We start from the raw sequence: 12,419 nt of genomic DNA, 5'->3' as shown, positions 1-12,419 counted from the left end.
TTATGTCGCAGGATAATGCATAGATTTGTCCTCGAATTCTTTACGTCCAATTTATCTGCTACTTTGTTTTTTTTTGACAACTGGACTCATTCGTACACAAAGACGTGTATGATAATAATATCATTATTTCCATGGTGCGCGTAGGCCTCGACGGGAACACAGAACTGCCGACACTCGTGAACCGGAGCAGCAATTTGGGTTTAACGTCTTGCATGTGGAGAGAAAACAGGCTCTCCTTATATTTGGTATAATCTGTGAATGCTGCTGAGGCTGTGTTCAGGGTTTTAAGGGTGTTACAGGTCATTGGATCACACCTAGCATGAGATAAAGCTAAAGACAGTGATGTCTGACCTAGAGCTGAAACCATGAATCGATTATTAATCAACAACTATTTTGATAATGGATTCATCGCTTTAAAGCTGTATCATGATTAAATCAATATTTCTGATTGTTTAAGCTTCTTAAATGTGAATATTTTCTTCATTTCTTTGCTCCGGATAACAAAGAAATCATTAAATATCATTTTGGACATTTGAGAACATCATCATATCCAGGTTTGACGAACACACGATTTTCTGATATTTTATGGATCGATTTATCGAGAAAATAATCGACAGACTCGTCGATTATGAAAACAAGCGTTAGTTGCAGCTCTAGTCTGAACAAAGTACGTGTGGGGCGAGTACATAGCAAGCAAGCAGCCTTGCAAGCAGGCGTGATTATGTCCACTGGATGTTGCCAAACAGGCCTCACCTGTACTTTAAACAGTGCAGCCATTAAGAAAGCAAGTTGTATGACTGAAGCAGCACCAGTGAGGCGAGCCGACGTGTTTCAGTACATTCATTGTCAAACACTACTAGCTTGGTTTAATTCCTGTGTTCTCTCTCTTTTGAGTGGTGGGCAAGATCATAGAGACGGGATTGGGGGACGATTCAGATCATTTCAAATAAAAAGCTTGCGGGCACCCACATGGTCCACCCCACACACACATACACACAGTCACACATTCACTCAAACATTCTCGCAAATATTATTTACGCAGGAGAAAAATATATTAACATTTGCATTATGAAACAGTACAAGGGCCTCAGTGTAGTAAAATAGCTCTTCTGTCAAGATAAAAATGTGGCGAAGAATCCGGGCTGACGTTTCTTTACGTCCTCTGTGTGTGAAATTGCCTCCGTCTTTGTCTTCAACAAAATAGCTCTTATTCATGAAAAAATATGTCCACTGTTAAGAAAAATACCCCCTCTGACAGATTGTTCAGCAAACGGAAGCCACTCTTGGGGAGCTGCATGGTCTAGATTAAGGGTTAAGGCTGGGGGGGGGCGGTCATAGGGCAGCACTTAACATGTTTTTCCATTAAAATTAGACTCCAGATTTGTTCTGGTCTTGCATTCAGCCAACAGTCCAGCTGTCAGGCTTTGTAAAAACTTTGTCTCAGACCCTTCAGGAAGTAAACCCTTCCCCCGTTTTCTCTGTCAACTGGCCCATCTACCTCTGCTCGCTATGATCAGGTTCACTCACATTCAGGACAGTTAATTCCACCCTATTCCTGCTGCACACTGGTGGAAAACCTATTGTAGTTTCAAGAGCCCAGTGCTCGGGCCATTTTAAAAGCAGTCGTTTGGAAGGACAGCTGAAAACAGTATTTCAGTCCAGGGATCTGTGGTCCGACTTGCACCACATCTATGTATCCCACGGTGGCCACTGGCCACCCACAAGAGGCCATGAACAATGTGTAATGGCTCTGTGTTGTGCAGAATCCATAATATATTACCAGAGGTTTAGAAGACTTACTCCTTTCCACCGCTGGCTGACACGAACAAAAGAAAGCACAAAAGAATCGGAACAGTTTCACAGCATGGTGACATTCCCAATGTCATCGTCTCTGCTGAAGCAGCACCTTCAGCTCAGTCCACCGGGCCCTGGAAGATTAGCTTGGAGCAGCCCTGAGTGAGGCTGAGCTGTGAGGCGCAGAAGGGGCAGGCGGCGTGGAAAGCGTGGGTGCCGTGTGGCAGAGGGATGTCCGCCCAGTACTTCACAGATTTCTCTGAACACACGTGTCCACATGGCACAAACGCGTGCGTGGGTGCACCCGCGTCCACGTAGAAGGCCGGCTCACAGCCCAGCCACAGTGGCACATAGGGCCCCACCATGCGGCACATGGGACACTCTCGCTCCGGGTTGGCCTCCTGCTCTGAACGGTGGCCCCAGTTGTGGTACCCGTGCACGTGGCCACATGCCAAGTAGACCCAAGGCTGTTTTTCCTCCAGGGAGGAGAGGGCACGGGTGCGCTGCATGCTGGGGAAAGCCAGAGTGTTGAGACCGACCGGGCACTGGGGCCGTGCAGCGTTGATCTCCTGCCTGAGAGCCTCCAGGTGCTTTTGGGTGGGAGTGTGGAACAGGCCCTCTGCCGTACGCCACAGCAAAGTAGCTCCACAAAGATCCACCAGGGAGCCATCCTGCAGTATATTACTCTCATTGTCCACCTGCAGAGGGTGATGTAGCGGACACATTTAGTCTAGTTAATAAAAAATATTATTAATCGATAACTAAATTAATCAACAAATATTTGGATAATCGAATAATCGGTTTGAAGACTTTTTCTTGTGAATGTGAATATTTTCTTCATTACTTTGCTCTGGATAACAAAGAAATCATTAAAAGTCAATCATTTTGGTTTGTGGACAAAACAAGACATTTGAGAACGTCATCATTTCCAGGTTTGACAAACACCAATCCACATTTTTTAGGGTTTTCTGATATATCTGTCATGAAAATAATCATTAGTTGCACCTCTAATTGTGTCGTGAATGACTACGGTATGGCATCAGACATTAAGAAAACTGATAACAGGAGTAAAGCCGGTATATTCACTATTTAAATTTACAAAAACTTAAAAAAACTTTTAAAAAAGTGCGTAGAAATATGTGCAAGAACACAACATAACACAGACTACAAGTACAGCGACGTGTTTCCTTCTTTTGGTAACTATCTGGCAACCCATGAGTCTGGGGAGGATGGAGCAACACACAGCAGGACCCATGATAAACAGTAACATAATTACATATCTTAGATATAGCCCCTTTTACGGTATTTATACTAAATCACAGTGACACTTAAATCAGCTGTTTATGCGAGTGTGTACAATTGAAGACACTGACCAGTTTCCCTGGGGTCTGTGCAGAGCGGGTCTCTCTCAGTGTGTAAACATCTCCACAAACGGAGATCTCTCTCCATACGCCGGGCTTGGACTCTTCTGTGAATCCACCCCGGGGGTGCATGACCAGGACTCCATTTGTCGTCAGGCCGTCCATGTGACCATCTGGGTTTTTCCATTTCGCAGCTTTTTCCTGTAGGAAAAGCAGAAGGCGGTGACGCAAGCGGACGCAACTTGTGTTATCTGCATACAAGACAGAAAACAGCGGCGCACATACAGATTCTAACCAGTAATTACCCCAAGAAAGATGTTTTTTGAGGAGTCAAATCCAGCTGCATAGATGCGCGCGGTGAACGGGGGGTTACGCTCACAGACAACTCGGCAGGCGAAGCGGGAGATGGTGCTCTGCGTGATGGGAGTCTCCTCTCCCTCGTGGCCTCCTGCTACGGTGTCGGTCACCACAAAGTCTATGGGACTCTCTGTGGAACGCCCAATCTAAACACAAAACATCTATCATTATTATCAGTTATGTGGTTTCTCATGAACACTTGTCAATATTCTAGTATGAATGTGGACGCTTTAATTCCCTGCACATTGACCTCTAACCGGAGTATGCTAACAGGCAGTTAAAGCCTTAGGACATTTGAAAGAAGCTACAATGGAGGCCGTGTGTGTTGATTAATGACAAACACTGGGGTGCATACAAAGCTCTGTACAGCAACATGTTATAATATCAGTACATCTCTGAGGGGGAAATAAGTTTAATCTCATATTGACTGAAAGTCATACTTTTTTTATGTAATTCACATGTAACTGTGTATTGTTTATATTTCTAAGTGTTATGGGAAATGTGTGTGCCTATATTTGACAGGAATAGATAAAAAAAAAATAAAAAAAAAATGCAAATGCAGGGAGACCTTACCTGAAACATGTCTGTATCTTTATCATGGCTGTACTCCACCACGACCGTCTGGTTCCTGGACAGTGTGTAGGAGATGCTGTGTTGGCCTTTACAGTTCACAGCCTTCAAAAGAACAAACATACATATTACACACACAAACACACACACACCAAATGCATATCATTTCCACGACTCAAGTATTAGCGCACTCCTCTGGAGTGTTTTCTTGTTCTGCGTCATGGTGGAGTCAGGAGAAAACCTTTTGATGTCTTGGTGTGCGACTTTGACAAGCGGATGTGTCACAGGTTCAGAAACAGAAAACAGAAACTACTCAACCCAATGGGCCTTATGCAATCGCTGCATCACTGCCGACATTAAAGCAAAGATCAGGGAAAATCCAACTCGACTAAAGTGCGTGACACTCATTTGATGAGTCATCAACAACTCACAGTCATCCTAAGAGTCAACAATCTATATTAAGATATCTGTCTATATTTAATCATGTTAATCTTAAATTGTGCAAGAACAGCTAAGTTATACAACACAATATATAAGAACAGAACTATATTGTCACTGAACAGCTGTACAGTGAGACTCCTCTCAGTGGTACAAACCGAGAAATAGCAGGTAAAGAAGAAGTTGAAACTGTTTTCTGTTTTCTACAGCATAAGCAAAAACACCTCCTGTGACTTATTATGTTGTCTCTTAAAGAATATCATCTAAAGACAAACACTTTCTGGTAGAGTAAAGAAATTGTGTTAAGCCACACTCCCGTGCCAGTGACAATGAACAGCCCACTGGCCTCAGTTTACTCGAGTTCCTCTGCCACTTGAGCTGCACCAGCCACAGTTGTAAGAAAGTGTGGGTTAAAGCCACCAGGCCCGGCTCCTGTCACCACTTTTCCACATGTCACCCTCATCCCACTGTAATCTGGAAATTCCATTTCCAAAACACCAGCTGCCCCCTCCATCCTTTTGTCACGTGCGGAGGGAACGAGTGACAGAGAAAGTGGGTCACCGGCACTGCCACATTCTGCTGTAGCATCACAGACAGACAGTGACAAATGTCATCAGCACATCAGCACATCGTCTCAGCTGCACTGCAACATAACAAATGGTGCACGGTGCTGCACCTGTTCCAACAGCCAAAAGGAGCTGGTACACACGCTACCCACAGAACGATGCGTGTTTATGGGCTCCACGCCCCCCACAATGTCATACACACTCTCACTGAGCTGGAGAAGTAAAAATAAAATCACAACCATGAACCCACCATCCCCCAAAACAAAGCCAGTACAAAGAAAAATAAATCACATCCATAATTTGAGTAATTAAGATCAAGTGGGCAGATGAGAAAGCGGGGACGGGACTTGAAAAGGAAGTTGGCAGCGGCAACGTGGGAGCTCCTCATTATCAGCCATGAACACTAGGGTGTGCACAGACATGTGAGATTTCCCTCTCAGCTTCTTAGCCACAGAGTATTCACAATGAAGTTGTATAAGACTGCTCCAACGGGAGAATGTTTGGAGAGACTGCCGTAGAATGGGATATAAAAAGAAGGCTCTCCTCTCAAGGAATGGCTATTTTTGACCATGTGTACGGCTGGGAGAGGAACGCTAGCATACTGCTACCACGTCCTCCTCAGTTCACCCTCATAATCCCAGGCAGCAGCGTGACAGTTGAGGAAGAGAGGTGAAAAGAGAAGACGGTTACGGTGGTTAGCATCTTTGAACAACAGTCTGTTATTAACTGTGCAATGTTTACGCTTCAGCAGAGTTGTAATAAAGTGTCTGGACAAATAACCTGTAAAAGCCATGGGGACATTCCATTCTAACTATAATGAAGCAATGTAATGTAAAAAAAAAACAATCTCCAAGCAAATATCAGGAGTCAAGTTCCACAAGGTGAGAGTAACCTGAACCACAGGGCCTTGGCCAGCAAGCTAAACTCTCAACCGGTGCCTGAAACACTGGCCTCCTGGAGGTGCAGAGGTAAGCAAATCCTAATGCTTGTTTTGCAGTTTTGCATGAGAACCAAAGGCAGGAATGCATGAAGGCAGACATGTTGTACTGGATAGGGCAGTTTTAGCCAGGCACTGTGGTGCAAAGAAAGAGCAATGGGGCCCAGCTGGGATCTACAGTTATTGTACTGAAAATGTCAACATTAAGGTCTGCCAACAGCAATGCAAAGAGCCTTACTGCATTTTCCATACGCTCATGACATTATTACAAAGAATACATCATGGTGCTGTTTTGTTTTTCAAGATGTAAAACCAGACAGATAGTTTTTAATTCACATAGTTATCAAGATTACAAATTGCTCTCCATGTAAGGTCCAGTGTATAAGAGAAGTAGTGATTTTTAATGAGACTGCAGACTCTCATTAAGAGAGGACCCTTCATTTTCTAAGAAATTTGTTATAGGCTGCTGCAGAAACGCAGCCCAAGATGGTGGTTACCGTAAAGCAAAGCCCTTGACTTGACTATAAATAACTGGCGTGGGCTAAGGCTACAATAAACAAACTTTTTTTTAAGTGATTATACACTTATACCAACCCTTTTGTGGGTATATTCCTTTTTTCTTTCTTTCTTGGACCATTGAGAGTACTTATATTTATATAAAATATACTTTACATTAAAGAAAAAGAGAAATCTGTTAAATTCCCTCAATGAGAGTCTCTTCATTATATCAGACATTCAGTTTTGATCTGTTGCGTACCTTGCTGGCCTGGGGTGTGTTGAGGATGTGCACAGTGCTCGGCTTAACACCATTGGCTTTGGTCCTCCTGTATAGCGCAAATCTGCTTTTCCGTCTACCCCGATCTCCATTGGGCAGAGAGCCATTGTACCTGTCACAGAAGGGGGGGTGGGGAGGAAAGAAAGGACCACAAATCCACAGTTAACTTTATTTTTTAAGGAAAATGAAGACGGTTATCTTAAAAGATGCGTCGAAGGAGATTTACAGGTAAATGCCTTGTAATCATAAAATCAGTCAACACAGGGAATTCTAAACATTACTGCATTTTGAAAAGGAGCTTTGCCACACATTACATCACTGGCAGTCTAACGCACCCTATTAGCAATTTAAGTGTTACCTTGTGTAATGTCTCTAGTTACATAATGCGCTCTGGTGCTTATGATTTCGGTGAGCCAGCTTTGTGTAAACTGCAGCTGTTCTGCTGCTCTTTGTCCCGGGCAGGAACAGATTTTAAGATGCACATCGGGTCCCCCATCACTTTGGTTATGCATAGTCCGTGTGGAGAACTGTCTCACGGAGCGAACAGCACATTCTCCCTTAAATTATTTTTTTATGCCAATCCAGAAAGCTCCAAGATATCCTTTTCAAAGGCTCGGCACAATCAGAGAAGCATCTATGAATTGTTTACCCGGCTCCCTGCTAGATTCTAGTTTTTCCCCTTCAGTCTGCTGAGAGGCACCAAGCCTAGTCTGGTCCTTGTGAATGAAGCCGCCCCTTCCGGTAGAACTGGCCCTCTCCCCTTCCACCGGCTGGTTCCTCCAGCTGGGACGCCCCATGCTCTACTCTTATCCAACACACAGACCTTCTGTCATACACTAACATGAAACCACAGTGTGCTAAACAGACACTTAACGCAGCAGGAATAACTCTTTTGAAAGCCTGAACTTCTCATTGCAGTGCATTTCATGATGGGAATCGGCTATACTAACCTCTACTCGATCTGGTATTTCTATTCCTTGTTGTTACACAAATGGAACAAGAGTCTCCTCCTGCTCCTCCCTACATCCCTCCCAAGCTCGTCCACCTGTCCCATGTCTCCACACGGCTGGCCAGGCATCAAAACACATGGTCCCAGTCAGCACAGTGCAAAGCTGGCCTGTAGGACAAGCCACCCGCAGGGAGATGGAGAAGCTCTAGATGATACGCTGGACAGAACTCCAAATAATATACTGACAGCAGGAGGGAGGAAGATAACTTTTGCGTTGTTTTCTTTTAATGCAGATTATTGCCTTGTTGGAGAAAAAATAACTGTGGACCTCTAAGCAATGCAACCAGTATTCATTATTACTTTAAGGCTCACTATTCAGTCATCAAAGAAATTCTTGGACTGCTTGGACAGGGTCTTTAATCTGTAATGCTGCACTCCAAATAACTGACCACTTTCCATTTTTGACCTCCTGTACCAGAAAGACAGCAGATTTCCTCCAAATACTTAGGAGCAAGGCTCATTAAATTATGAAGCCAAGAGCACCTTCCATTTCTTATGCTAAGCTAACATGAGTGAGGAAGAGATATATGAAGTTGTTGCAATGCTCATTAGCATTATGTAAAGGGGAGAGTAGACTTCAATGGTCACAGAGGACGGTGAAGATCAAATTTGACTTAGATTTAAGCTACCACAGCCCCATCTATCTATCTGGCCTATTTTGACCTTGTGATACACAATTTAAACTCTCTTCTCTTGGGTGATGGCAAGAATAAAAGAGGCAACACATCTCAAAAACCAGTGCCAGCTTGTACTAAACGTTTCAAAGTTCCTTCCAAAGTTGATTTGTAAACTTCCTTTACTGAGTGTTTCTTGAGGGAGACGATCAATATCAATAGGCCCAGTCTCCCAGCTACAATGGACAGAGAAAGCTTAAGAGAGGCAAGGGCTGGATCCTGATCAATCCATCCTTTCATTTCCAAGATACCCACACAGACATCCCCCATCCCCCCACCCCCCTTCACTGCCCAGCACCAAACCAATCCATCCAGGCAGACAGACATGGGGGCAGCACATTACATACATATATTTTTCTTGTTCATGCAAGTCATTGGATTTAATTATTTTCATCACTATTTGTTAATGATGTTTGAGATGTGTAAATGAATGATGTCAGTTTGGTTATGCTCAATTAAAAAAAAAGAAAGAGAGAGAGAGTGAGATGGGGGCAGCCATGCAAGTAATAAGAGCCACCTCGGTCATGGCAACAAACCACTGAGGAAACTGCTGCTCAAACAAGCTTTGTTCCAAGCTGTTAGCTATCTTGTCTCCCATCAGTTTTATCAATGGGATGTGATGACATGGCAGCGATTATACACCCATCACATCTGATTCAAATATGTGCTTTAATGCCGAGAGAGAGAGAACACAAAAGCATCAGCTTTAAACATGCCACATGTTCAGCCCGGGGTAATGAGTAGTCAGCACTTTTCTGTCTTTCATAATAAGCAGTGAGTGTACGAGGATGGTTGGAGGGCAAGGGACAAAACCACATACTACTATGGTCTATGTATGATCTTCATAAGCATCCCGTTTCAAATGCATTCAACAAACACGAAAAAAAATTTCATCTGAAGATCTCATAACTTTCAAAGGAGTTTCAATTTCAACTGCAATCACTGATGACACGGCAGGTGTTTTTAATGATGTGTTGCAGCTGCTGCCTTTGACAGTTTATCAATAAAAACATGATGGTTTACAATAATAACTGGCAACGGTTTATTGAGCAGAAGGAGAAAACCACAATAGTGGGGAATTTTGGGAATAATTCTGAGTCTGACATAAACAAAGAAAAGGCCACACCGTGTTTACTTACAGGGTGAGACATGTAATGTCAATACATGTAGACTGCATTTTTGCTTTTTGTGTGCCGTTTGGTTGAAAGTGCCAATGGCCAAACTGCTGAAACCCTGCTGTAAATTCTAAAGTATATAAAACGTCCTGTACAGACTTAAGAGGTCAGTCTTAAGTCTAAAGAAGCCATGGAAACAAAAAATGTAACAACAGAGAATGATCAATTATGAATATGATTTTCTTTTGTGGTTAAAAACTCTTAGCCCTCACAACAAGCGATATGAAGTCATCGTTCTGACAAAAACTACAGTCAGTTTTTTTCTGATAGAAACAAGGACATCCAGAGATAAAAGAAACCCCACAAATAAATTATCCATAAGTGTCAGTTGAAACAGAAATCTCACCCACAAAGAGCTTTCTGTTGTATAGTGCCATCACTACTGCCAGACAATAAACAATATGTAATAAGTGAGAGCACAGACATCACAAAGTACTTGATGGGGGAAATTTTACATTAAACATTATATACAACGTCAAAAATAACTTCTAAGCAAACGTGTACTGTGCTGCAGGATTGATTTGACAGTCTTTATCAAACAATTTATAATGTAACTTATTACATTTGGTCTATAAACATATGATCACCGTGTTATGGGATGAATTTAAACGTTTGGTTTAACTTAATTAGCCAATAACTAGGGATGGGACGAGACCACTTTTTTGTGTCCAATACTCAAGTATTTCTACCTACTGTTATTAGTTTGATACAGTCATTTTAGACTGTATGCGACTGTATATGAACACATTTTGTGCTGAGTCATTTCAAAGACACAATTCTCCAACTGTGTAATGAATATTGTTCCTGCAAAAAGAGGAAATAAACAGCCCAAACATGACTCAAATAAAATGCTTTTCCAGATTTATTACATTTTTACAGCCTGTGCATGGTGAAGCATGTAGGTGCTTTGACATATAGGCTTTTGAATTGTATCGGATTTAACTTTTTTATATGTCCGATATTCAATCCAGTGATTTTGACCAGTATCGGACCAATACTGGCCAATATCGATCCCCATCCCTACCAATAACAGATTGACTGATTAAGAACAGGGACATTACACAATAATAAGCATTATCATCATCAAGAATTTTGACAATGGCTAATTTACACCTGTTGTCCTGAAGCAGGTTGATGGTACAGAATACAGAGGACAACCATGAAGAACAGGACAAACAGATAGAGGTTAACAAACCAGGAAATACGGACCATGGGTTTCAAAAGTCTTACGGTACCAAATTATTAAAGTGACTGGTGCTAGAGATAGATTTGTAAAATAGTCAAATTAATACTTTCATATAGTTTCAATAATTGTTATAGAATATTTAGTGTATCACATCATAAAAACATAATTTAAATGGATTTTTTTTTTTCCCAACACATCCCAAACACAGTAAGAGTCCATGTGACCAGCAGATTTAAGAAATCAGCTTTTTCATTTGGCAAAACAAAGACTGTGATTTCACCACAACATAGGTTATAGTTGTCATGGTGTGCAGATGTAAAGTCGCGTGTGCTGAGCTACAGGTAGTGTTAAAAAAGAATGGGAAGAAGCCGGGGGCTGGGGGAGGGGACCCTCACCACTTCCGAATTCCTCAAACTCCACCAATCCAACTTTCATGTGGGAGGTAGCGCCCCGGTCAGAGTTTGTGTTGAGTTATGAGGTTCATTTCAACCCATTTCACAAAGTTATCCTAAATGTTAAAATGGACAAATCTGTGTGCGTCGTAGCCACAGTGAGACTGTTGTTGGTAGGTCACGAAGCATCGCCATCAACTCGACAACACGAAAAAGTACGTAGTCCCGGAATGAGCCACGTGCATGCTTTGTGGAGTAACGTGAGCGAATTTCACACAACGTATATCTACTTAATAAAGCGGTGCGACGTTCTCTTTATATACGTGTACATTTTTGAATTCAGAAGTCGCAGTGGCGTGGCTAAGTTAGCTACGCGAGAGCCTTGTTGAGAAACTTCCTCACGATTCACACTTCGCTTTCCCGTCCACTGTGGATGGGGTGTCCACACGGTAAAAGCAAATACCCCCCCTGACAAAAAAAAAAACGCAATACCACAACGGTTGTACTTACCCCAACACCACGAGCTCCCCGTATTTCACTGGGTCTTTGGACGGGGCGCAGTGCTCCTCCTGGCTTGACGAAAACATGAGGCTTCGCTGTGTAACGTTAGCTTTACAGTGATAATAACAGCGGCTCAAAAAAGTCACAAGGAATTCCCTTCGAAAACACAACACGCTCTCATTTCAGAGCGCATATCCAACGACATTTGAATCTACGTCCTGGTTTAAAGAAACAAATGCCACTATTCTACTCGTAAACTGTGCTTCAACTCCTCAGTTATGACATGGCAAAACGTAACTTACTTGGCGGTTAACTCCGCTCTGAAGCACATACGAAAACAGCAAGGAGCAGGGCTGGAATGTACCATGTGCCCGTTCTTTACTTTCTGCGGGGGGTGCAGTGTCTTTCCGAGTCGAACATTAACATCCGTGTTTTGGACTAAATTGTTTTTTAATAGTCACATTAAGTCATTCTTAGTCATTTACGTTCTATATTGTGTGGGTGCTTTATTACTTAGTAAAGAAAACTAGCCGAAGTGCGAGTACAACTTTGCCTCCGCCTCACCTCTCGCAGTACATGGATCGCGCCTTGTGTTATGTAAACAAAGAGTACAATCTGGGAATTCTTAAAGGAATCATGCGTTTCCTGAAATGTTTTCAAAGCTTCCATTTACCAAATAATGGA

At 42.6% G+C, this 12,419-nt stretch overlaps 1 protein-coding gene across 1 annotated transcript; it reads right to left on the bottom strand.

Annotated features, from left to right (window-relative positions):
- Positions 1 to 834: 834 nt before the first annotated feature.
- Positions 835 to 12,074, bottom strand: peli2 (pellino E3 ubiquitin protein ligase family member 2). Its single transcript, XM_044047994.1, has 6 exons — positions 11,745 to 12,074; positions 6,781 to 6,910; positions 4,086 to 4,187; positions 3,461 to 3,658; positions 3,168 to 3,356; positions 835 to 2,492 (listed from the first exon to the last, which is right to left on the bottom strand). The coding sequence occupies exons 1-6, from the start codon at positions 11,819 to 11,821 to the stop codon at positions 1,914 to 1,916; spliced, it is 1,275 nt and encodes a 424-aa protein (XP_043903929.1). The 5' UTR covers positions 11,822 to 12,074; the 3' UTR covers positions 835 to 1,913.
- Between the last annotated feature and the right edge of the window lie 345 nt (positions 12,075 to 12,419).

This window comes from Solea senegalensis, linkage group LG16 (assembly GCF_019176455.1).
Source record: "Solea senegalensis isolate Sse05_10M linkage group LG16, IFAPA_SoseM_1, whole genome shotgun sequence".
Classification (NCBI taxonomy): domain Eukaryota; kingdom Metazoa; phylum Chordata; class Actinopteri; order Pleuronectiformes; family Soleidae; genus Solea; species Solea senegalensis.
This window is presented reverse-complemented; position numbering and strand designations above follow the sequence as displayed.

What these genes read in the sequence shown, in the direction of transcription:
- peli2 (XM_044047994.1), bottom strand. Translation starts at nt 11,821, where the DNA reads ATGTTTTCGTCAAGCCAGGAGGAGCACTGCGCCCCGTCCAAAGACCCA. An exon ending in GGGGAGCTCGTGGTGTTGGG is followed by an intron (nt 6,911 to 11,744) that starts GTAAGTACAACC and finishes CTTCTGTGACAG; the next exon opens with GTACAATGGCTCTCTGCCCA. An exon ending in AAGATACAGACATGTTTCAG is followed by an intron (nt 3,659 to 4,085) that starts GTAAGGTCTCCC and finishes TTTTGTGTTTAG; the next exon opens with ATTGGGCGTTCCACAGAGAG.